Source organism: Daphnia pulicaria, chromosome 4, assembly GCF_021234035.1.
Source record: "Daphnia pulicaria isolate SC F1-1A chromosome 4, SC_F0-13Bv2, whole genome shotgun sequence".
Classification (NCBI taxonomy): domain Eukaryota; kingdom Metazoa; phylum Arthropoda; class Branchiopoda; order Diplostraca; family Daphniidae; genus Daphnia; species Daphnia pulicaria.
This window is the reverse complement of record NC_060916.1, coordinates 1,204,717-1,230,596: the sequence shown is the minus strand read 5'-3', so window position 1 is coordinate 1,230,596 and position 25,880 is coordinate 1,204,717. Positions and strand designations below refer to the sequence as shown.

Sequence of the window (25,880 nt, the reverse complement as noted above, 5' to 3'; positions counted from 1 at the left end):
GGTGGGTGTTTCAGTGTAGGGAGACCGGACCCATATTGAACACTGTACCACGTTAGACAAGGTCAGTAAAAATAGTAAAAATGATTTTAAAAATCCAATTTTTCTATATTTTATTCTTTGTAGTGTAATCTTTAACTGTTATAAGGTAGTCGTAAGAAGCAGCTGATCAAGGATGATAAACTGAGGCCTTCAAAGGTTGGATGACAAATTTCTGATGCACTGATCTCCCAATCGGGTTCTTTTAGAAGAATCAACATGTATGTTGTACCTTGCACTGCCAGCTGATGATTTTTTTTTGCAACCTCTTTCAGCCTCAAAATATTCATAGATGAAACAATCAGTAAGAAAAAGGGTTCCAGCAATTGCTAAAACATTATTTTTTTACCTTACAAGAAACTGGTATCTTGACATTTTTGTCAAGTTCTTTGATAGCTATAATGTTCAAAGTGAATTTTTCCACTGGCAATTGCTTTCCACAAGCAAAATCAACCAAACTACCCTGGTTTTCAAAATTCATTGCTTTCGTTCTTATCAACAAAGCAGCACTCTTCATTTGAAACAGTCATATTTATTTTTGTTTTTGACTAAGAATTATGCACAGTTAATGTTTACCAATAAAATAAAAACTATTGTTTTTTAACCCACACATCTAGCTGCAGCTGAAACCTCTGAGGCAAAGACTACGAATAGTGGAGTATTTCCAGCTGATGATTTTATTTGCAACCTCTTTCAGTCTCCAAATATTCTAGATGAAACAATCAGTAAGAAAAAGGGTTCCAGCAATTGCTAAAAAATAATTTTTTTACCTTACAATAAACTGTTATCTTGACATTTTTGTCAAGTTCTTTGATAGCTATAATGGTCAAAGTAAATGGTTCCACTGGCAATTGTTTTCCGTATCAAACTACCTTGGTTTTAAAAATTCACAGCTTTCGTTAATAGTTTCTTATCAACAAAGCAGCACTTTTCATTTGAAGCAGCCATATCTATGCCACATATAAACGCAATTTGTAAAATTGCGAAAAATAAAATTACATTTATAAACGCAATTTTACAAATTGCGTTTATTTGTGTGTGCAGCGGCGGCTGAGTATAGCATAGTCCCTCGCTATTATTTTTATTGCAAGATCGTCGTTCATGCATTAACATTCAAATTTTGCATTATGTTGAAAAAAAGGATAGAAAACAATTATTAGCTTTCTAAATTTGCCTTCAATGCGATTACATTACACAAATTTTTCAAAATTTTACATTTTCGTTTGAATTTTGTTAACAGTAAATACCAATATTTTCGATACCAATATTTACAAAGTTCATGAAAAAAATTTCTTGTTGAAATTTGTTCCCGGTTGAAAATTATCTTGACTCCACTTCCACTAGAAGCCGAGGTACTGTATAATGCGCGCCAATTTATTTGAATAATGCATGTATGTTCTAAGAGTCTTAGAAGGCTTCTTTCGTCTTAGAGTCTTAGGCAATTTTTTGTGTTTATTTTATGATTGAAATTCACAATTTTTTGAAATTTGCGCCAAAAAATCAAATCAAATGTATTTTTTATTACTTATTTTTGTTTATTCTATTTTAATGAATTTAAAAATTCATTTTTAATATTTTAAAATTCATAATTAATATTTTAAAATAGAATAAACAAAAACAAGTTATAAAAAATACATTTAATAAACACAAATTCTATTTTCATAATCTGAAAGAAAATAAACCATGAAAAATAATCATTAAATACGATTTAGAATTTTAAAAAAGTTTAGCATTTGCAAGGATTTGAACCACATGCTTAGGTAAATTTTTTAACTCGACTACATAAAAAAGTCACGCATTTTTTACAATAAAAAATAAAAATTAACAGACAACTTAGTAAATTATTTACTTATTTAACCTTACTCTAAAGTTTCCTAACTAAACAAGAAAAAAAGCTCTATTTTCATCACGAGAAATGAAAAATGTGGTATGTAAATAGTAAATAGGCTAACAGTGAAATAATATTAGGTGTCGTGTGGCTGAGTGGGTTAAGGCGCCAAATCGAAAGGCATTTCATCCTCCGACAAGGGTGCTCTTCGTGGGACTTAGGATTTAGGATTTGGATTTGGACGAAGGACGTATTATCACAGTGGTGGATAGAGCATAGCAAAGTTTCGGTATAACATAGCGGGTTCGATACATAATTGGATTATGTCGACAAAGATCTAGTAGGAATGCCAGGAGGTCCATTGGTATACCCATGCAGCACACGATATAATTATTTTTTCCCCAATATTTCCGTTGGAATAAACAGCACAGAAAATATAGACCACTGGTTGATTCTCTCCATAAGAGAATTAACATGGGCAACTGTCGCCAGCATTCTTGCTGTACCCTTCCGTGACCTATGTATGATCTGTCTCTCATTTTTGAAATACGAAATGAATAATAAACCTAATACAAAATAAATATTTCAAAATACTGAAATACGAACGAAGACTATTTATTACAGACTTACAGTTTTAAAATTATTTCATTTCGTACCCACAAACTGGAGTGGTAAAATCGACCAAAAAAAATCAATACATCGTGAAAGGTAATCAATTATTAATCAAGGAGTCGGTGCGAATCCGGCAGCAATACAAGCTGCCATGCAAACACCAAGACCTGCGTTACAAGCAATTACGGCTGCGGGTATTCCTGCCCCAGCAGTAACCGTCCCGAAAGTGAATCCGGCTGCTGCGTAGCTAAATGTAATTGAACAGCAGAAATGTGATTTAAAATAGAATTAATTTGTTATGTAGTAACTTGAATACCTAGGCTATCTATTTATTTAATTACTATTTTTATCTTGATTACTATTAACAACAATCAAAAAATTTCTTTAAAACTAAAAATGTTTATGCTATATTTATTAATTATTATTCAATAACTAACCAAGCCACAACAACAGCGTTGCATCCAGTCTGGCAAATTCCGTATGCCAGAGGGCCAGCAACAGTCACGAACGGGAGAAGGCCAAATAGAAGAAATAGCGTTGAAAATAGCTTCATTTCCGCTCGTCAAGAATCAGCTGTTATCTTCAAGAATAAGGCACTGCAGAATAAAATTTCAAAAATGCTATTAACTATTGCAATCAGGGAAGAAAATTAAACGATCACATTTTGATATTAGAGAACAAATCAGAATAATAAGATGACTATCACGCCCATTTTATAACAGACAATTTCTCTTCGCGTTAATTACCGTGACAACTTACAGGAAACTATTGGAGAAAATTCCCACATGATAACACGAATGTCTTTTAGATAGATTCTGTTAAGAAAATTACCTTTGGACGAGGGTACAATTAGATTTCAATAATATGTGTTGACGTGCTCACACCCAACGACTGACTGAAAGATGCGTGGGCATCAGACGTTTGCGAAAGCGTAGAGGAAACGGGGGAAAAACAAAGTCGGGAAAAAGGAAAAACCCGACAAGACGACCAAACTCTTTTGTCACTAGGACCTCCCATTTCTGCCTCTGGTGAGGTCGTTTCTCCAGGCAAAAGAAAGAATCACGTTCGTTCTCAACGGAAATCTGCATCCCGGCTGATGACGTCACTTGGCCTTCTTTTCCCTCTGGTAAAAAAATTGCATACCTGTATGGAAAAGCCGGAAAGCCACTATAACCACATTAGCCCAATGAGTTATTTACAAGGAATTTTCTTGGAATGACGATTTCAAGGTCTATATACTTTGTAAATAAGAAAGCTTAAATCGCAAAATAACAATTTTAGTTCCCCTTTTTTTGCTGATTATATTGATGGAATAAGTTCTATCAATAACATTTCCAACAAATTCAGAATGAAAAAATAATTGAAAGACCCTCTGAAAAATTATTCCGATTGACAGAGGAGATTCCACACATGAAAACTGAACGTTAATCTGACGCTCAACAGTCGGCGAAATTTGTTTTGTGAAAAATTCTAGGAATACAAATTGAGGTCTCCGTACAGCAGTGGCTCAGCAGAATTACAGAGTTAGAAATTCGAAACAAAATATGGAAACAGACACAGATGAATTAAATTACGTTCACCCAAATAAGACTTCGTAAATAGTATCTTTCTTCCCCATATTACGTCACGAAATATAACGTAAATTTCCATATCGCTCTTGCGTCTTACTCTTACCGGTCTTACACCCATTTTTAAATTCATAAATTCCAAGGCGAAATCATAACGGAAAAATATTTGATCAATCTTTACCTGAATGTCAATTATTAGAAGAAATGTTTCGCAGCAGTTAGAAAGTAGCTATCCAGTTTTATTTCAACACGGGGTATGTTTGAAGGGCAAACAGATACGGAACATGAACAACAATTCGTATCAGTCCCAACTAATTGTCCATTTTACAAGATATGAGATTACACGAAATAGGATTATATACGTTACGATTATCTGAATTATACCAAAAGCACAAAACAAGCTGATAGCTCTCGAATGCTAACTGATTATTAAGGAGTTGGAGCTAATCCAGCTGCAATGCATGCTGCCATACACACTCCCAGGGCAGCATTGCAGCCCACAATCGCGGCAGGAATTCCTGCGCCAGCCGTAAGAGTGCCGAACGTAAATCCGGCTCCGGCGTAGCTAAATGCGATCGAATAGCAGAAATGTTATTTACAATAGAATTAAATTTGATGTCATAACATTTAATAACTAACCAAGCCACAACAACTGCGTTGCATCCAGACTGGCATATTCCGTAGGCCAAGGGCCCAGCCTCAGATAGGAATGGTACAAGTCCGATAAGGACAAAAAAAAATTAAAATTGACTTCATTTTAAATTGGCCGAAATCAGTCACTCATCAGCAGAGGAAACCAGCTTCACGCGCCATATACAGTAATAACGAAACAATAAGTTGTATTATAAGATTAGCTTAATTATACTACGCAAAAGAATAAACATTACCTCTTGAGTCAGACGGAGAATGAGTTTTGAGCTGAAAAATGTTGACGAAGAGGATCGAAGCACATCAGACCCAACGAAAGCCAAGTGTGAAAAACCAACGCTTACAAGACGACAAAGTAGAACGTCTTTTGTATACTCAACCTCCAAGAACTGGAAAAAGGATCCGTCACTATACGAAGCTGACGTTAACATGACGCCAACTGCGTTATAGAAATTCATGAAATTCGAAACAAAGAAATGAAACAATAAAATTGAAGGGCACCTTACAGTGGATAAAATAATTGCGCAGTCCAGAGAAGCGAAAAAGTTAATCAAATATTTAAAAAAAAAAGCGTTGATTAATAACAGAGAAAATCAAGTAATCGATAATATCGGGTTCAACGGTTATTTCCAGAGAATCCGACAATTGGCGAATATGAGTATACCAATAATACGATTAAACCGGACGGCTAATGGCTTGCGTCCGGTCTTCCTATGTGCATGTCCGATGTCCCTTCTTGGCAGCACTCAAAAGACTATTAATACAGCCTCTGGACGTGATTTTACATATTACACGTCCGATGTCAAATACGTAAAATCTGCGTGTTTCTCTGTTACATTAATCGCATTAATCATGAGCGAAAGTAATTTTCTGTTCCGTACGAAGTAGATGAGAATCTCAGACGAAAAGTTCAACCGCACCATGTCGCCATACTCGTACGGCTGGACTAAACACTGCACGTTCCCGTGGACTCAGTGAACTGATTACATACCAGTCGATAAGGTGACCGCATGAATAATTATTAAGCAATACGTGACGCGGTGGCACCCGGTAGAAGCTGACCTTTGTTATACAATAATAAGACAATTTGGGTTTTCCTTATCCTTATATACGTACCTGAAGACGAAAGTCGGATCATACTGGCTTGATGCAACAATTGTGTCTCTACGTGGTGCCCATTATTTCAGAGTTTGATTGACACCCGGATCGCGTATAGAGATAATTATCAAAAATTAGTTTGGACAAATTGAAAATTACTTTGGTCCCGGACCTTCGACTCCGTATACCTATGTCTGCTGCTGTTATCTTGACGTCATTCGGCTTGAACTAAAAAACTGAACGAACGGAATGACAAACTGGAAGTATTTAAGGACGGTCGAAAACGAGATCAATGCATATCTTGACATCATTAAATATTCCCAACATGAAGGTCCTTGCTATTGTCTTGGTTGCATTCGTCGTCGCTCAGGTAAGCTAAAGTATATAACATCCTTAATTAATTATTCCAAATTTTACTTATGAATACAAATTCAATCTTTAGGCGGCTGCTAGGGACTTGTCCAAGTACCAACCTCGTTCGGTCTTGTACCCACGTCTACCATCGAAAAATACCAACTCCTTCGTCCCCATCAAGCGCTCCGCCACCGTCAACACTCGCGGTAGGCATTAAACCTCAGATTATTCAGGGGAAATTTATCACACATTAGTTCCTTTAACTAATTAACACATTTTTTCAGGTTTCTGTGGACAGGCTACCGTAACTAGCAGCCGTATTGTTGGAGGAACTGAGGCTGTCCCAAACTCTCTCCCATGGTAAATCAATTAAATGCCAAATTTTTTATTACATTATTTTTAAATTTATTTCCTTTAATCGTAATAAAAGGCAAGTGGCTTTGTTCATCGATGACCAGTACTTCTGCGGTGGTTCTCTTATTTCCAACGAGTGGGTTCTGACTGCCGCCCGTAAGTTGCGATTTCATTTCCTTTTAACACCAGAAACCGGGAAAATCAAATGCCAAGAATTAAAAGGATGTTCTCATCTTTCACGTTTCACTTGATCAGACTGTGCCGATGCCGCTGTCTTCTTCGACATTTACTTGGGCTCCCACAATGTCCGTTTGACCGCCGCCGAGGAACCCACCCGCGTTGAGGTCAGGTCCACCGAATACACCGTCCACCCTGAATGGGCTTCCCTCCGCATCCGCAATGACGTCGCCTTGATCAAGTTGCCCGCCCCCATTGAATTCACCCGTAAGAGTTCAATTCATTATTTTTATACCAATTAGAAAAAAAAATGTAATTTCATGTTGCTCAACACATTGCAGCTGAAATCCAGCCCGTCTGCTTGGCTCCCACTTCCGAGCCCGACCATGTCGACGATATCCTCCACATCAGCGGATGGGGCAAACCTTCCGATGGTAAAAATCGTCTCTTATAATTAACAGTGTTGAATCTAATCCTATATAAATATGGCTCTATTATTCATCAGCTGCCTCCGGTATCTCACCTGTCCTGCGTGAAGTCGATGCTCCATGCATCTCCAACGAAGAGTGCGCATTGACTTACGGCAACACCATCCAGCCCGGAAACATCTGCGTCAACACCACCGGCGGCCACAGCTCTTGCAACGTAAGATTTAGATCTTTCTTAATTTTTGTGCTTAAAAGGTTTTTATAATTTTTTGAATTTTAATTTCGGTTTCGACATAGGGCGACTCTGGCGGCCCATTGACCTTCGTCAACGGCGGCGTACACAACCAGGTCGGCATCGTCAGTTTCGGCTCCTCCGCCGGATGCGAGGTCGGCTACCCCGCCGCTTTCGCCCGCGTTTCTTACTTTGCCGAATGGATTTCATCGGTCACTGGCCTGCTAATTTAAACACCCCTTCACATCGGATTGGATTTTCTTTTGATTATGTTTGATTTTATTGCACATTGAATACAATTTTGATGTTGAGCAATGAATTATTTTTGGATTATTTTCTATCTAATACGACGACTGAGAAAAGTTTGTGAATAGGCGATAGAGTACGTCGATCAACCAACGGTTTACGGTTTACCCTTTAAAGCACAGCCTCTTTCTTATTCGTGACGTGAAATAGGCTAGTCTGTGTTAGTAAAAAAGGTAATTGAGACCACATCTGGTGATTACACGCACCAGTTGATCTATATCTGATGGTGCGAGGGGTCACCGACTCTTTTTCCCCTGGTTCAGTCGATGGGAAATCGCGGAAAATTGGGGAAAAGAGGAAAAATCGGGGAAATTTTTCCCTTGGATCAATTGAAAAAGAGTCGGCAACCCCTTTCAGTTTGAAGTTATGGTGCTGCAGCCATCAGATGATGAAATCACCATACAGATAAAGAAGTGCATCCCTATTCCCTATTGTCTTGAAGTAGGTATGTATTTCATTTCATTACTGCTATTCTTCTCTCTACACAATCTTTATAAGTAGAGTAGCAAACTTCAATAGGTCAATTAAGAACCCAGTCGCCGCTGTGTAGTATCTGACCTTTTTATAAACTTTTACAACGGCGCATAAAAAACATATTTAGGTTCATTCAAGGTTCATTAGCTTTCTTGATTTTATAGTGTTTTATTGATTTCCTCGCCTGAAATAGATTTTACTCAATTAAAAATAACTACATTTAAGATTTCGACAGGATCTCACGCGAGCACCGTGAACGTCGGCCGAGCAAACATTCGATAACGGATTGCGCTGTCGTCATAGCCATGGATCCCTTGTATACATACGTCCATTACACACAAATGACATTCGATTAATAATTAAACATCCTGGAGATAAGCAATCATTGTTATCGAACATGTATGAGCAGAAACGATGAACGCACCTGAGCAAGTCCGGTTTCAACTGGACATATATAAAAGTGGACTGAATTCAGGATCGAATTTGTGGTTCTCCTCTAGCTGTCTTATTGAACTTCAAACATGAAATTCTTGGCTGTCGTTTTGGCTTTGGCCGTCGTCGCCCAGGTATAATAAAAACACGTTGATTTAATTGTTGTAATTCTATAAGCGTAATTAAATTGGAAATTCATTTTTGTTTGACAGGCGGCTGTCAATATGCCCCACAAGAAGATTTTCCCCAGGGGTGAGCTTTTCCCCCGTGCCCAGGTCCCACAAGGCCCTGGCTACTTCACCCCGACCAAAGTTGCCCACACCGTCGACACCCGCGGTAAGGAATCAAATCACGTCATGACAAAACGTTTATTCTTGATCCTAATATTCTATTTGCATTTCAACAGGATTCTGCGGACAGTCCAAAGTCGATTCCAGCCGCATCGTCGGTGGAGAGGAGGCCATTCCCCATGAGTTCCCCTGGTATAAATTTGAATTCAATTTGCCTATCACTACTTGCATAAATGTCAGCAGCTATAACTTTTATTGTGAAAAATCAAAAGGCAGGTGTCAGTCCTTATCGATGGGTCCGGCTTCTGCGGAGGTTCGCTCATCTCGCCCGACTGGGTTTTGACCGCCGCCCACTGCGCTGATGGCGCCGGCCAATTCCTCATCACCCTCGGCGATCACGACAGGACCGTCGTTGAGCCGTCCCAGGTCGCCGTTACAACATCCACCTACACCGTCCACCCCGGATTCAATTCTGTCACCCTTGCCGACGATCTCGCCCTTATCCGCTTGCCGTCGCCCGTCACCTTGACCCGTAAGTTCTTCATCAAATCAGATCAGTTGAAATAGCACAGGTCCTTTTACCTAATCATTTTAATTCATTTGGGCAGCCGAAATCCAGCCCATCTGCTTGGCACCGGCCACCGAGCCCACTCACGTTGGCGACACCCTCTTGGCCTCCGGATGGGGTAAGACCGCCGACGGTGTTTTGCAAGGTATCTCCGACGTCCTCATGAAGGCGACCGCCCCCGGCATCAACACCGCCGACTGCGCCGCCGTTTACGGCGACATCATCACCGACAACATCCTCTGCATCGACACCACCGGCGGACACGGAACCTGCAACGTAAATTCAAATTTTCCCGCTCAAATTAAATTTGAAAATTAAATTAATTTGATACAGGGAGACTCTGGCGGCCCATTGAGCTTCATCAACGGAGGCGTCTACAACCAGGTCGGCATCGTCAGCTTCGTCGCCCGCGCCGGATGCGCCGAGGGATTCCCCGCTGGATTCACCCGCGTTTCCAGCTACACCCAGTGGATCTCCGACACCACCGGCTTGATCATCTAAATCATTTCCAATCGATTTCTGACTGGCTCTGCATTCTCTTTCTTTTGTTTTCTTATTTTCTTTTAATATCCTTGTTGGCGCTTGATCCCCAAAATGAAACGTCAATAAACTATAGCTCAAGTCAATTGTGTTTTAAAAGCTTTGGTTTCCTTTATTCTTTTATTTAAGGATTTAATGTTTCGTTGATTATAAATTATAAATACTAAAGTAATCAGGTGCAATTAGTATACTTTGCACCTGAATTGCTGATGCCGTTCGTCTTGGTCTCGATTCCAATTTCGAACCTGAGCACGCATTAATGATCGAAGAGAGAAAAATGATTAAGTTTATTCTGAGGGACAAAGGGATATTGAATGACGTTATAGTGTGATGAGATGGATCGTCAAGTTTTACATGGGATCATACATTGGTAAACAAAGGTAAATTATCTCCGCATGTCCTGGCGTTGAAATACAACTGGTGTTGGTTGATATAAATAAAGAGATTTAGAAATAATGTTTCAATAATAGTTTGATATTACAATGAGACAATTTGGGTTTTCCATATCCTTATACGTACGGCCTATAAAGACGAAACCGGATCCTGTACTGGCTTTATGCAACAACTGTGTCACTATACGTGGTTGCCCATTATTTCAGGGTTTGATTGACACCCGGATCGCGTAGAGATAATTTTCAAAAAATTAGTTTAAACAAATTGAAAATTATTACTTTGGTCCCGGACCTTCAAATCCGTATGTCTGCTGATGCTGTTATCTTGACGTCATTCGGCTTGAACTACAAAATTCGGACGAACGGAATGGCAAAATTGGAAGTATTTAAGGACGGTCGAAAACGAGATCAATGCATTTCTTGACATCATTAAATATTCCCAACATGAAGGTCCTTGCTATCGTCTTGGTTGCATTCGCCGTCGTTCAGGTAAAGCTAAAGTAGAAAATCCTTAATTATTCCTGATTTTAATTATGGATTCAAATTTAATCTTTAGGCGGCTGCTAGGGACTTGTCCAAGTACCAACCGCGTTCGGTCTTGTACCCACGTCTACCATCGAAAAATACCAACTCCTTCGTCCCCATCAAGCGCTCCGCCACCGTCAACACTCGCGGTAACTTCTAATTCTTCGTTTATCACAAATTAGTTAAACTAATTAACCAATTTTGTTTTCAGGCTTCTGTGGACAGGCTAACGTGACAAGCGGCCGTATTGTTGGAGGAACTGAGGCCGTCCCAAACTCTCTGCCATGGTAAATCAATTGAATATCAAATGTTTAATTACATTATTTTTTTAATGATTTCATTTAATCATGTAACAAAAGGCAAGTGGCTTTGTTCATCGATGACCAGTACTTCTGCGGTGGTTCTCTTATTTCCAACGAGTGGGTTCTGACTGCCGCCCGTAAGTTACGATTTCATTTCCTTTTTCTTTTAACACGAGCAGAAACCGGGAATATCAAATGCCAAAAATTAAAAGGATGTTTCATCTTTCACTTGATCAGACTGTGCCGATGCCGCTGTCTTTTTCGACATTTACTTGGGCTCCCACAATGTCCGTTTGACCGCCGCCGAGGAACCCACCCGCGTTGAAGTCAGGTCCACCGAATACACCGTCCACCCCGACTTTGGATCAATCCGCTTGCGCAACGACGTCGCCTTGATCAAGTTGCCCGCCCCCATTGAATTCACACGTAAAATTCAATTAACGACTTTTATACCATTTCAAGAACATTTTTAATTTTCATTTATTCTTCAAATTGCAGCTGAAATCCAGCCCGTCTGCTTGGCTCCCACTTCCGAGCCCGACCATGTTGGTGATATCCTCCACATTAGCGGATGGGGCAAACCTTCCGATGGTAAAACAAAATCAATCATCTTTTACATTTAATAACGTATAATCTCTTAATTCTAACATTTTTGTCGTTCTACTTATTAGGTGCCACCGGTATCTCACCTGTCCTGCGTGAAGTCGATGCTCCATGCATCTCCAACGAAGAGTGCGCATTGACTTACGGCACCATCCCACCCGGAAACATCTGCGTTGATACTACTGGCGGCCACGGCTCTTGCAACGTAAGATTTAGATCTTTTCTTAATTTTTGTGCTTAAAAGGTTTTTTTTTTTTATTTTAAATTTTAATTTCTGTTTCGACATAGGGCGACTCTGGCGGCCCATTGACCTTCGTCAACGGAGGCGTACACAACCAGGTCGGCATCGTCAGTTTCGGCTCCTCCGCCGGATGCGAGGTCGGCTACCCCGCCGCTTTCGCCCGCGTTTCTTACTTTGCCGAATGGATTTCATCGGTCACTGGCCTGCTAATTTAAACACCCCTTCACATCGGATTGGATTTTCTTTTGATTATGTTTGATTTTATTGCGCATTGAATACAATTGAGTTGTTGAGCAATGAATTATTTTTGGATTATTTTCTATCTAATTAATACGACTGAGGAAAGTTTGTGAATAGGCCATGGGGTACGTCGATCAACCAACGGTTTACGGTTTGCCCTAAAAAGCACAAAGCCTCTTTCTTATTCGTGACATGAAATAGTCTGTGTTTGAAAACAGGCAAATATTTGGCTTTCTCTAGATCCAACTTAATGATAACCAATGTGGTGCCTGATATATTCTTCACGCACTTCCAATCTCTTAATGGAATATGATACTTTCAGTGATTTCACAAGACTGGAGTAGTAGCTTCATCTGAAGGCCCGTTCAGCAGACCGTCTCCACCATTCATTGCAAGCACCCTCCAAAAGCATACTTTGACCTTAATAAGTGGTTAATTTGTTTATTTTCCAACATTACAGTGATCTTGAGACTTTGATTTAAAAAAAAATGGTTGGAAAATATGGACCTCTTATTGGTGCAATTGACCAAGGGACGAGCAGCTGCAGATTTTTAGTGAGTATACCCAATTTAAAAAATGTAATTTTCTTCCACTATTAAAAAAGATGTTCTTTTATTTTCCTCTAGGTATTCTCGGCGCAACGAGCAGAACTCATTACCTATCACCAAGTCGAAGTAAATCAGCTCACACCTCAAGAAGGATGGGTGGAATCGGGGGGTTCCAGTTGGGGTGAGTGGCGTGAACGGTGGTTTCGATGGTCAACTGCGATGGCTCGGCCACCGTTCGGTCGTGAGCGCCCAATAAAAGGGTGAAGCGGTTGGCTCCGTCGGCGCAATGTGCGGCGGTCATGACCCACTCGTCGGAGATGAGGGTGCCTCCGCAGAAGCTGCTTCCGTCGATGGTAACAGCCACTTGCCTATATTTGTTTTGGAGTAATGTAATTATTTCATCTCCTAATTTGAATAATGAAATGCAATTTTACCAAGCTTGTCGGATAGGAATATGATGGATCGGGCTAACAAATGTACCCTGCCGGAATATGCAGGATTGAATCAAGAATATGCATTAAAAGTTCCTTTCAACTCGCGATTCCCGTGGCCCCCCCATCAAAATCAAGACACAAAGCCTTTTTCAATGCAGGATCTCTCCAGATACATGTCGGCTGATGAATAAAACCTTTTGCGTAATCGAATTCATTTTTGATCCTCACCTTGACGAAGGCCTTTAACACTTTTTAGCGGTTAACAAAGTTAACCCTCGAGATTTACTTACTTTTACATCCTAATTACTATTACTTCCTGCTTATTATTTACTTCCTAATTATATTATTTAAATATACTTATAATCATCTTGATTACCTATTCATTTAATATCGCTGTGGGAATGCAAAAACCTCATCACTTGATCGACGAGGAACTTAAATTTACAGACTCATATTGAAGGACGAGTCTGATCTCTGATGACCGGCAATCGCAGATTTCGCAACTATTGAATAATTGTTCAGAGTTGTTTAGAATGTCAGAACATATTAACATAACTGAGCTTAAAAACGAAATAAGCAACTATCAAAATGAGCAATTTCTTGATGACGTTAGTATATTTACTGAATTTCTCGACTAAACACAATACAGTTAAATTGTCGCTATACGCTGACATTGATCAGATAAGGATACAAACAAAATAAAACGAAATACTTATTTGCGGACGAAATCGGAATCCCGGCGGAATCGTGATTAATTCATTTTTTAAAGCAAGCCTGGGCCAAAATATAATAGTGAAAAGATATGAAGGATACTTTTTCTCGATGGACATTTATACAACATTGGTCAGTTGGAGATTTTGTATGCGTTCTGCGGCTATGTATAAATCATACCACGTCAGAGTGAACAAGGAGTGAAGAGATAATGCGGCGGTTAGTTTTGTCCTAATTTTGCTCATCCTTGTCAACGTCATCATCGCCTGCAGGAGGGTTTTTAACAGCACATCGTCGACAAATATAATCTTCGTTGGCCTTGACGTCTCTTGCTTGTAATCCGACACACCTGGAAAATTAATCAACACTTGTAGATTCTAGGCCACCAATAAAGACCTAATAAAAATAGTAATACCTCAAATGGAACCACATTTCACAGCCTCCATCACATTGCACCCAAATGACTGCCTTACCTCTAGGCTATGTTAAAAACAAAAACATTAATTCTTCTGAACGAAAGCACACAATTTTCAGAAATACCTTCAGACATTGATCGGCCGCACAATCTTCGTGGTTTTCACCTTCATTGTTTGATTGCCTTTTCTTCCCATCCGATTTCTCCATCATTCTTGGTTTCTTATTTCCTTTCATCGTTTTCGAGTTCTTGTTGCCTTTGGGACCCTAAAAACAAAAGAGAAACTGTTAAAATAACACTCACAAACGAATTTGTCGGAATCCAACGACTTACTCTTGGCGTCTGTTTATCCCCTGGCGGATCCAACTTTCTCTTCTTGCCTTGCATTTTCTTTTTGCTGAAGGAATCTCCATTGGATTCACAATCCTGTTCTTCATCTTTGGAGTACAGAAGAGCCATCACAGGAGGTTCTGAGGGAGCCTTGATAGCCTGTGAAGAATGAAAACAACTTATGTCACACAACTGTTGAATTACTTTGGGAAGAATTTTAATACCTGAAGAATCCTTCCTATATGGATCGTTTCGTCGAGCGACACTTCGAGTGAATCACCCTCGAGGATGAGATCTTTGAGTTTCGCAGCAGTTTGAGAGGACAGAGTTATGAGAGGAACATTCTGTGAACATGATGATGAATTGTTTGATGGCGAAGTCCACACGGAAGAGTTTAGCTGTCGAGGAACTAACGAAAATTTGCGTACATTCTTCTTGTTAGAAGTCATACAACCCGAGCCATCTGATTTTTTCAAATTACAACAAAATTTAGTTAAAAACGTAAAATTATCTTGTAGATTGTTCAACGTGTTTTTTACCTCTTGAAAAAGAAGAATATGCATGCTCTGAGTTGCTGAGCGCTGGAGGTTGTTCGCCAACTTCTGGAATGCTGTCTCTAGCTGTACATTCGCTGTCCTATGACTCTTCGCTGCCACTGAAGAAATCGCGGTGCTCTCCGCTCACCGACAATTTTTGAAGCTCATTTGATCCAGTCTTACTATCCATTTTCTTCTGAGAAGAAGCGTCAGTAGCACGTTGCAACATGGTAGATAACTGAGACAGACATGCTGTTAACTCTTCAGTAGATAGCAGCTGACGAGCTCGATCCTGAGTAAAACAAGATTACAAATTTGGGTTACATTTTTGAAGTGATGATTATAACAATGTAATAACACACCTGCCAGTTCATGGCCCTCTCGGTGAGACACTGAAGAGCTTCACCCTCGTGTAATCGAACGGGAAGTTTTTGTAAAGACTCCAGCAACGAGAGGATCGTTTCAAGACGAGGCCGTCTCGAACGACAACAATAGCCACAGAGGTAACGGCCATCTTTGATTCCGCTGATCGCATTGTCTTCACCATTTGTCTTGTTTTTGGCCCCTGGACCTTGTTGCTTCGCTCCCCTTAAACACGAAAGATGGAACCATTCTTTGCAGAGTGCGCATTCGATCATGCCTCCCTGGGCTTTGCCTTGGCATATACAGTAATGAGCAAGGCCTTGATCATCATGGACTTTTTTCTAAAGGTAAAACACAAAAAATTAGTTTACGATAATGGTAAAATGAATTAAGATTTTTACTTGAATGTTTTGAACTCGGATACGCTTGAAGCTAGTTAATTCGTTGTTTTCACTCTCTTTGAAAGATTCAACGATCAGTCGAGGATCTTCCTTCTTCTCTGCCTCAAGGGTGATTACGTGAGTCACGTTGATTGGGTTGAAGGGATCTTCTTTGGGTCGACGGCGTCGGAAACGTGATTCAACTAATTTTGAAAATTGCCTTAGTAAAACAGAAAAAAAGTATTCAATGATTCTGAAAAAATCCATACCTAATACGTCGAGTTTCGGGGAAAGGACTTCGATCAGGGAATAATATGAGTTCTTTCGTAAAAATGTTTTTGCAGTTCTTTCGCGCCAGGCGTGGGCAGCGGCGATCTGATTTTCGAGTTCGTCAAGCGAATCCAATCTTATCGCAATCGGTTTGGCTTTGGACATCCAGCTTTCAAGCGCCTCAAGATAAGGGCTGTACTCCAACTTCTGTAAAACCTCTAGAAGGCTGTTCCAGTCACGAGCTTTCTTAGCAGCTTCCTTTAAGGCAGCGACCGAAGGCAGGTAAGTTGGCAATGAATGAATGGACTCTGAGCTACTTTTCTGGTGTATGTCACCGACGGAAACCATGTGTCCATCCTGCCAAATAAAATATTCGTGTTAGTACAGAAAAAAAAAGCGTTAAACCTTTTCAAAAGAAAAGAATCGACGACAAAATGTAAATGCAATTACCTGAAAATCAATAGAAGGACCTGCATCAGGAAATATGCCACAGGAAATCGAGTCACTCGACGGTGCTTCGTTCGGTGGCGTCAAAGGAGGATAGTCGTGATTTTCTTCACTTTTCTCTTCCTGAATATGTTCAGTGGCGACGTCAGTTGCGCTGGCGGATGGGAACAACTCAGACTCGGCAGACAAAATAAGACACCCACTAGCCTTTTCATTTTCGACCTAGATAAATGTTTAAAATCATGTACTATTTATTAAAATGTGCAGTAAATGCAAGTTTAAGATAACACATAAAAAAACTTATTAACGTAATTTGTAATTCATTTAAATTAATTCACTGCTATGACAACGAATGAAAAAGAGGCAACAATAACAGACCTTGATATTCGGAATGCCCATCTCGTTCTGCATATTCATGGGCAGGATTTCTGTGAAGTGTGATGTGATGTGATCAGTAGGCATCGTCGGTAAAACAGCTAAACTGAAATCAACAGGCAGCGGGAGTTGTATTTCTGTCTTACTGATTGATTTGACGCGTTCTTGTAGGTCAATGCGCAACTTTTCCACTTGCCATAGCTCCGATTGTCTGGCATGAAATGTTTTCAAGATTTCATCATCACAAGTTTTCTTCTCTATTTCGTAAAATGCATTTTTTCCAAGTCCGCCAACGGATGAATGAACACTGACTCTATTTTTTGGTCCTGATTTGTCGAGTAATTTGCCTAACTGACGAGCTTCTTTGATGCCACGAAATTTTGAATAGGTCATACTTTCTTCCGACGAACGAAGACATGTTTCTACTTCGGGACAGGCAGGAAATGAAGTTTGGGGCATACTCCAGTCGACAGCTGGTGGATTCTTTTTCGGACTTGACTCTTCTATCCAGTGATCCAAGATGCGATTAAAAGCGTTTAGACCAAGAGGGGCTCCCACAAGAGTTTCTTGAAGGGCTTCATTGCTGATTACAAAGTGCACAAAAAGATTTCCTTCCTCAGAAGGAAAGGATTTACAAATTTGAACTTTAAAGCTTTCCCAGCAAAGTTCGTCGTTCAGCCACAAAAGGCAATCAAAAATCTTCTTTACTACATCTCCCACGGAGTTAACCAAATGGACGAAGTCTTGCTGAAAAAAGAGTTGACAAGCATTACGATACCAGTCAATGCAGAGAGGGAATCGCTTGATGTCAGAAAGTGTAGATAAGCCAAGATTAAAAACAAGTTCCATTAGTTGTGGGGTCGATATCTTTGTCATCAGCTGCTGTAGAACACGAGAAGTAATCAATCGATTATTCTCTGCATCACAGAAATGATTTTTTTCGACGTCGATGAAGAATTGGACACAGTCGACGAGCAGAGACGTACTGTTTGAAAGGTCGCTAGAGTTCAATAGTTGTTTGACTTCCGAGATCCCCAACAAAACGAGATCACTACAAGTTTTCAATACCATCAACTTCGAACTGGAATTCAAATTCGCCCATATGTCAGACGTTGAAATGAGCATTCGGAATAGCTTCTGCTTTTCCTGATGGGCCCATATTTCATTAACACAGACATGCTGAAGAAGCGTATGCGTTTGGGACTCGTCGCCTGACTGGAGCCACCTCACCATTTCCAGGATCACTTCTCGGCGTGGCATGGCGGTTGACTTCTCCTCCACAAGAGGCAAAAATGATCCGCAGATAATAGGAATCATGACGGACTGGCCCAGTTCAGAAGTGGTAGCCAACTGATAGATGACGGGCGAAGTAATCAATTTTTCGATCAAATCCTTCTTCATCAGGATAAATGTCTGGCTTTCCGATACAGTTGGCTCTCGGCACACATTAGAGATGACAGTTTCAAGCCATTGGCCATTTCCAAGCCGAAGAAAACAGCTCACCAAGTCCACGGCGAAACACTTGACGGACGGCGCGTAAATGTTGCAAGTAATCGCCAAAATCTTCTGGCATAAACCATATAGAATGGGTTGACAGGACGGGTGCTTCTTCGAATGTGAGCAGAATCTGGTTTCAAAATCGAGAAAAAATCGACACTGCATGGATAGCTGTAGCTTGGAAAAGAAAAGAAAAAATGAGGCGATCCTCTCTCTGCTGGCGGTTTCAGGATTCATCTCCAACGCCACAATCATGTCCATATAGGATTCTACATGGGACTGCTTTGACTGCGAAATATAATATGATTCAAACGAAATTATATGACATGAAATGATATTATTACATACTTGTGAAGCTTTAAGCAAGTCGATATTAGTGAATGAGGAAGATACAGCCTCTCCAATCATTATAGCTCCTTCCTTGAAATTGAAATCAAGAAAACATTTTCCCAGCTTGACAATCGGGATTAACTGTTTGGCAATAATCCGGCTCGAAGAGATAATTCGCTTAATTAATTCAGCGACATCGTCCCGATCTAAAAATAAAATAAATGTACAGTAAAATATCCCAAATTCACATAATGAAGAAACAAAGGCTTACCACTGACTTGGCGCACAAAATCGGCACACAGGAATTCCGCAATTGTCTGAGCAACTTCCTCGGTTTGAATTCCTTCAAACTTCTCAATGTCGTGGGACTCTTCATAAAAATTGGAGCAGACAAGGTTCAAGAGATCGATGCCCTCTTCACGAGCCCTCAGGGTGATGCAGAAACGGAACAATCTTAACGTCAGTTCACCATTTTCCATTCCAGCCAACGTCCACACTTTTTCAGGTTCGGCGCAACAAAACGAAATAAGCTGCCGTAATTCGTTTTTGACTTGTTGTCGCGTTTCTTCCTTCCAGTTGGGCGCTGACACCAATGATTTGCTCATCCGGATGAGAAGTGACTGGAGACCATATCGGCAGTACATCTGGAAAGAATGATGTTTGGGCCAAATTACAAGTACTCCGTGATGTTCACTGTTTTCTCCTCGATTTTCCATTTTCTTATCTTGATCCAGTTTGGTCCTACTCGATGAAAAACGATCTTCAATCCGTCCAACAAAATGCTCGTTCGATTTCAATTCGATGCTTAAGTTTCTAACCACATCATCAGAATCTATCCAGCGCAATTTTTCAATTGAATTGAAGTCGACAGAATCTTTGTCGTAAATCTGTTGAATTGAATTTGTGGCCATCGCCAGGTGAACATCGAGGAAACCGCAGCTTTTGAGTAGTTCGGCCGCTTTTCTATCTTGGCTGCAAAGGAATTCAAATGCAAAATTATCGATATCGTATTTGTCGTGTAGAACGAAGAAAAAAATATTTTCTTTCAGTTCCTTCTCTGAGTACAGGAAATCGTGTGTGTTATGAGCAGAAAGTTCGATCTCTTCAGACTCGGAATCTTCTAGTTCACTATCTTTCGAATCCAGGGAGTCTTCCTGCTTGACTTGAATCAGACACGATTTCAGTACTTCTCTAACTTGTTTCAGAGAGGTAAGAAACACAGGAAAATCTTGGGGAATTCTGATATTGGCATTTGTCCAAATGAGATCAAAGACGAGGGTTAATTGGTATCCTTGCGTGACGGGTTCCATAAAATGTTCGCAACAGTCGAAAAAGGTAGTGATGTAAAAGTTGCTGTCACTTCTTGCATGGTTTTCAAAAGCTTGATTTCTTCCTTTATATTCGACACTTAAACACCCACCTTGGTGCCCTCCTTCAACTGGCACTTGAAGGATCGCAGTACCAAATTTACCATCAACACCACAGCAACCAGGGTTTTTGATTTTGTTGCACGATTGACCACCATGTTTGTGAAGCATAAGTTTTTGAATCTGTACTTTGACATTCATCAGTTTAGTGGGCAGTCGTAAGAAGCAGCTGATCAAGGATGATAAACCGAGGCCATCAAAGGTTGGATCACATAATGCTGATGCACTGATCTCCCACTCGTGTCTTTCAGAAGGATCAACATGTATGTTGTATCTCGCACTGCCAGCTGTTGATTTATTTGCAACCTCTTTCAGCCTCCCGATATTCTAGATGAAATAAGCAGTAAGAAATAGGGTTCCAGTTGCTAAAATATCATTTTTTTTTCTTACCTTAAAAGAAACTGGTATCTTGACATCTTTGTCAAGTTCTTTAACAGCTATAATGTTCAAAGTGAATTGTTCCACTGGCAATTGTTCTCCATATGCAAAATCAACCAAACTACCTTGGTTTTCAAAATTCACAGCTTTCGTTAATAATTTCTTATCAACAAAGCAGCACCTTTCATTAGAAGCTGACATATTTCTTTTTGTTATTGTCTGAGAATGATGCACAATAATTGTTTTCCTATTTAATCTCAATTCTCAACCACAGAACAGACTACGTCTAACTGTCTGGTGGTCGAAGTGCTGTAACGCGCGCCATTTCTTTTAGGACCATGTTGCCATGTATAAAAATGTTGCATTTGCATGTATTGAAAAAATTTAAAAATGCGCATAAAAAAAGGAAAGCTCAGAATTTTTTTCTTTCTTTCTCTCATCATGTATTCATTTTCATGTTAACATGTTAATCTCATTTTGTATCTAAAAATATACCTGTTTGAGTGTTTGGTAAAAAAAATAAAATTCGAAAACTATTGTTGCAGCTGTAAAATTATTTCATTCGTTCGTACACAAAAATTCAAATTAATTATGCAATACAATAGTGTCACGGTTCACGTATTAAACAGTGTATCAATGTCAATGACAAGTCACTACTTCACGGACACACGTGAGAACGCTGGTGGGAACAAGCTATCAAGTAAAAATTTCCGTAGTGAAATCGACCCAAAAAATCAATACATCGTGAAAGGTAATTAATTAATCAAGGAGTCGGTGCGAATCCGGCAGCAATACAAGCTGCCATACAAACACCAAGACCTGCATTACAAGCAATTATGGCTGCGGGTATCCCTGCACCAGCAGTCACAGTTCCAAAAGTAAATCCACCTGCAGCGTAGCTAAATGCGATCGAACAGCAGAAATGTTATTGATAATGGAAGTAACTTTAGAAGTAATAACATTTAATAACTAACCAAGCCACAACAACTGCGTTGCATCCAGATTGGCAAATTCCGTAAGCTAGAGGGCCAGCAACAGTCGCGAACGGGAGAAGGCCAAATAGAAGAAACAGCGTTGAAAATAGCTTCATTTCCGCTCGTCAAGAATCAGCTGTTATCTTCAAGAATAAGACACTGCAGAATAAAATTTCGAAAATGCTATTATCTATTGCAATCAGGGAAGACAATTGAATGGTCAAATAATTATCACAAATTGATATTAGATAACAAAGCAGAATAAGATTACTATCACCACTGTGGGTATGGAGAGAGTGAGAGACTCATACTCGTGCTATCATGGCCATTTTTTAACTGAAAATTTCTCTTCATTTGACAGCACCTATTATCGCGTTAACTACCGTCTCAACTTACAAGAAACGATTGGAGAAAATTCCCACAATCCCACATGATAACACGGATCTGTTTTAGATAGATTATGTTAGGAAAATTACCTTAGAGGAGAGTACAATTAGATTTCAATAATATGTGTTGACTTGCACACCCAACAACTACGACTGACATGGACTGACTAAAATCTAACAGATGCGTGATTGCGTGGGGCTGGGGCAGTGCCGCCGTGGGCAGCAGACGTTACAAATAGCATAGAGGAAACGGGGGGGGGGGGGACAAAGTTGCCAGGAAAAAGGAAAAACCCGACAGGCCACCTCCCATTTCTGCCTCCGGCGAGGTCGTTTCTTCAGGCAAAATCTGCATCACAGCTGGTGACGTCACTTGACAGTTGGCCTTATTTTCCTTCTGGTAAAAATTGCATACCAGAGTTCTGATATCAGCGATAGCAAGTAGGAAGCAGTATGGAAAAGCCGGAAAGCCACTAATCCAACATTAGGCTTATGTGCGATTGTGCGATTCACATAGAATTTTCTTGAAATGATATTGGATAGCTTTTTATTACTACAAATGCGATAGTCCTAAAGTGCATGTAACATCTGTAAAATCGAAAAATAACAACCTTAATTCCCCCTTATGCTTATAGTAGACCACAAGAGGGAGTGGATAACCCCTCGTGTTATGATATCATAACGAAATTTTAAAGTATTTAGGCCATATAATAAACACAAATTCTATTTTCATAATCTGAAAGAAAATAAACCATGAAAAATAATCATGGATAATCATTAAATACCAATTAGAATTGAAAAAAAGTTTAGCATTCGCAAGGATTTGAACCGCATGCTTAGGTAAATTTGATAGCTCGACTACATAAAAAAAAAGTCCCAATTTGTTTCTAACAATAAAAAATAAAAATTAACAGACAACTTAGTAAATTAACCTACTTATTTATCCTTACTCTATTTGCCTAACTACACAAGAAGAAAAGCTCTATTTTCATCACGAGCAATGAAAAATATGGTATGTATATAGTATATAGGCTAACATTGAAATAATGTTAGATGTCGTGTGGCTGAGTGGGTTAAGGCGCCAAATCGAAAGGCATTTCATCCTCCGACAAGGGTGCTCTTCGTGGGACTTAGGATTTAGGATTTGGATTTGGACGAAGGACGTATTATCACAGTGGTGGATAGAGCATAGCAAAGTTTCGGTATAACATAGCGGGTTCGATACATAATTGGATTATGTCGACAAAGATCTAGTAGGAATGCCAGGAGGTCCATTGGTATACCCATGCAGCACACGATATAATTATTTTTTCCCCAATATTTCCGTTGGAATAAACAGCACAGAAAATATAGACCACTGGTTGATTCTCTCCATAAGAGAATTAACATGGGCAACTGTCGCCAGCATTCTTGCTGTACCCTTCCGTGACCTATGTATGATCTGTCTCTCATTTTTGAAATACGAAATGAATAATAAACCTAATACAAAATAAATATTTCAAAATATTGAAATATGAAGACGTACGAAGACTATTTATTACAGACTTATAGTTTTAAAATTATTTCATTTCGTACCCACAAATTGGGGTGGTAAAATCGACCAAAAAAAATCAATACATCGTGAAAGGTAATTAATTAATCAAGGAGTCGGTGCGAATCCGGCAGCAATACAAGCTGCCATGCAAACACCAAGACCTGCGTTACAAGCAATTACGGCTGCGGGTATTCCTGCACCAGCAGTAACCGTCCCGAAAGTGAATCCGGCTGCTGCGTAGCTAAATGTAATCGAACAGCAGAAATGTGATTTAAAATAGAATTAATTTGTTATGTAGTAACTTGAATACCTATCTATTTATTTAATTATACTATTTTTATCTGGATTACTATAAACAACAATAAATGTCTTTAAAAATAAAAAATTTAATATAATTATTATTCAATAACTAACCAAGCCACAACGAGAGTGTTGCATCCAGTCTGGCAAATTCCGTATGCCAGAGGGCCAGCAACAGTCACGAACGGGAGAAGGCCAAATAGAAGAAATAGCGTTGAAAATAGCTTCATTTCCGCTCGCCAAGAATCAGCTGTTATCTTCAAGAATAAAATTTCAAAAAGGCTATTTTAAACTATTGCAATCAGGGAAGAAAATTAAACGGTCAAATAATTATCAAATTTTGATATTAGAGAACAAAGCAGAATAATAAGATGACTATCACGCCCATTTTATAACAGACAATTTCTCTTCGCGTTAATTACCGTGACAACCTACAGGAAACTATTGGAGAAAATTCCCACATGATAACACAAATGTCTTTTAGATAGATTCTGTTAAGAAAATTACCTTTGAAGGAGGGTACAATTAGATTTCAATAATATGTGTTGACTTGCTCACACCCAACGACTGACTGAAAGATGTGTGGGCATCAGACGTTTGCGAAAGCGTAGAGGAAACGCGGTAGAAACAAAGTCGGGAAAAAGGAAAAACCCGACAAGACGACCAAACTCTTTTGTCACTAGGACCTCCCATTTCTGCCTCTGGTGAGGTCGTTTCTCCAGGCAAAAGAAAGAATCACGTTCGTTCTCAACGGAAATCTGCATCCCGGCTGATGACGTCACTTGGCCTTCTTTTCCCTCTGGTAAAAAAATTGCATACCTGTATGGAAAAGCCGGAAAGCCACTATAACCACATTAGCCCAATGAGTTATTTACAAGGAATTTTCTTGGAATGACGATTTCAAGGTCTATATACTTTGTAAATAAGAAAGCTTAAATCGCAAAATAACAATTTTAGTTCCCCTTTTTTTGCTGATTATATTGATGGAATAAGTTCTATCAATAACATTTCCAACAAATTCAGAATGAAAAAATAATTGAAAGACCCTCTGAAAAATTATTCCGATTGACAGAGGAGATTCCACACATGAAAACTGAACGTTAATCTGACGCTCAACAGTCGGCGAAATTTGTTTTGTGAAAAATTCTAGGAATACAAATTGAGGTCTCCGTACAGCAGTGGCTCAGCAGAATTACAGAGTTAGAAATTCGAAACAAAATATGGAAACAGACACAGATGAATTAAATTACGTTCACCCAAATAAGACTTCGTAAATAGTATCTTTCTTCCCCATATTACGTCACGAAATATAACGTAAATTTCCATATCGCTCTTGCGTCTTACTCTTACCGGTCTTACACCCATTTTTAAATTCATAAATTCCAAGGCGAAATCATAACGGAAAAATATTTGATCAATCTTTACCTGAATGTCAATTATTAGAAGAAATGTTTCGCAGCAGTTAGAAAGTAGCTATCCAGTTTTATTTCAACACGGGGTATGTTTGAAGGGCAAACAGATACGGAACATGAACAACAATTCGTATCAGTCCCAACTAATTGTCCATTTTACAAGATATGAGATTACACGAAATAGGATTATATACGTTACGATTATCTGAATTATACCAAAAGCACAAAACAAGCTGATAGCTCTCGAATGCTAACTGATTATTAAGGAGTTGGAGCTAATCCAGCTGCAATGCATGCTGCCATACACACTCCCAGGGCAGCATTGCAGCCCACAATCGCGGCAGGAATTCCTGCGCCAGCCGTAAGAGTGCCGAACGTAAATCCGGCTCCGGCGTAGCTAAATGCGATCGAATAGCAGAAATGTTATTTACAATAGAATTAAATTTGATGTCATAACATTTAATAACTAACCAAGCCACAACAACTGCGTTGCATCCAGACTGGCATATTCCGTAGGCCAAGGGCCCAGCCTCAGATAGGAATGGTACAAGTCCGATAAGGACAAAAAAAAATTAAAATTGACTTCAT

General features: G+C 39.5%; 6 protein-coding genes across 8 annotated transcripts in view; 2 read left to right on the top strand and 4 right to left on the bottom strand.

The window, feature by feature from the left end:
- LOC124336387 (calcium uniporter protein, mitochondrial-like) overlaps nt 1–25,880 on the bottom strand; it is an 878,707-nt gene that overhangs the window by 206,300 nt on the left and 646,527 nt on the right. The gene's annotated exons all lie outside the window — the stretch shown is intronic.
- On the top strand, nt 6,029–12,309 carry LOC124336348 (brachyurin-like). 3 transcript variants are annotated; one of them, XM_046790118.1, is made up of 8 exons: nt 6,029–6,160; nt 6,233–6,350; nt 6,429–6,504; nt 6,575–6,654; nt 6,754–6,942; nt 7,017–7,109; nt 7,181–7,320; nt 7,401–7,646. In XM_046790118.1, exons 1-8 carry the CDS (start codon nt 6,083–6,085, stop codon nt 7,566–7,568), a joined length of 942 nt encoding a protein of 313 aa, XP_046646074.1. In that variant the 5' UTR covers nt 6,029–6,082; the 3' UTR covers nt 7,569–7,646. The 3 variants fall into 3 exon arrangements, with proteins under 3 accessions (XP_046646074.1, XP_046646075.1, XP_046646076.1); XM_046790119.1 differs by lacking the exons at nt 6,233–6,350; nt 6,429–6,504; nt 6,575–6,654; ... (2 more) ...; nt 7,181–7,320; nt 7,401–7,646 and adding exons at nt 10,894–11,011; nt 11,074–11,149; nt 11,222–11,301; ... (2 more) ...; nt 11,836–11,972; nt 12,056–12,309 and having other exon boundaries at nt 6,045–6,160; XM_046790120.1 differs by lacking the exons at nt 6,029–6,160; nt 6,233–6,350; nt 6,429–6,504; ... (3 more) ...; nt 7,181–7,320; nt 7,401–7,646 and adding exons at nt 10,746–10,826; nt 10,894–11,011; nt 11,074–11,149; ... (3 more) ...; nt 11,836–11,972; nt 12,056–12,309.
- On the top strand, nt 8,544–10,027 carry LOC124336368 (brachyurin-like). The gene is made up of 6 exons (XM_046790145.1): nt 8,544–8,681; nt 8,760–8,883; nt 8,954–9,029; nt 9,110–9,369; nt 9,446–9,681; nt 9,739–10,027. The coding sequence occupies exons 1-6, from the start codon at nt 8,637–8,639 to the stop codon at nt 9,904–9,906; spliced, it is 909 nt and encodes a 302-aa protein (XP_046646101.1). The 5' UTR covers nt 8,544–8,636; the 3' UTR covers nt 9,907–10,027.
- LOC124336432 (lysine-specific demethylase 5A-like) lies at nt 14,116–15,141 on the bottom strand. Its single transcript, XM_046790240.1, has 5 exons — nt 14,911–15,141; nt 14,690–14,845; nt 14,482–14,622; nt 14,357–14,421; nt 14,116–14,290 (listed from the first exon to the last, which is right to left on the bottom strand). Exons 1-5 carry the CDS (start codon nt 15,133–15,135, stop codon nt 14,173–14,175), a joined length of 705 nt encoding a protein of 234 aa, XP_046646196.1. The 5' UTR covers nt 15,136–15,141; the 3' UTR covers nt 14,116–14,172.
- LOC124336091 lies at nt 15,275–18,139 on the bottom strand. The gene is made up of 6 exons (XM_046789731.1): nt 17,061–18,139; nt 16,686–16,904; nt 16,235–16,592; nt 15,987–16,168; nt 15,585–15,926; nt 15,275–15,514 (listed from the first exon to the last, which is right to left on the bottom strand). Exons 1-6 carry the CDS (start codon nt 18,126–18,128, stop codon nt 15,323–15,325), a joined length of 2,361 nt encoding a protein of 786 aa, XP_046645687.1. The 5' UTR covers nt 18,129–18,139; the 3' UTR covers nt 15,275–15,322.
- Nucleotides 18,163–20,956, bottom strand: LOC124336686. The gene is made up of 5 exons (XM_046790468.1): nt 20,702–20,956; nt 19,156–20,638; nt 18,903–19,090; nt 18,269–18,842; nt 18,163–18,203 (listed from the first exon to the last, which is right to left on the bottom strand). The coding sequence occupies exons 1-5, from the start codon at nt 20,888–20,890 to the stop codon at nt 18,163–18,165; spliced, it is 2,475 nt and encodes an 824-aa protein (XP_046646424.1). The 5' UTR covers nt 20,891–20,956.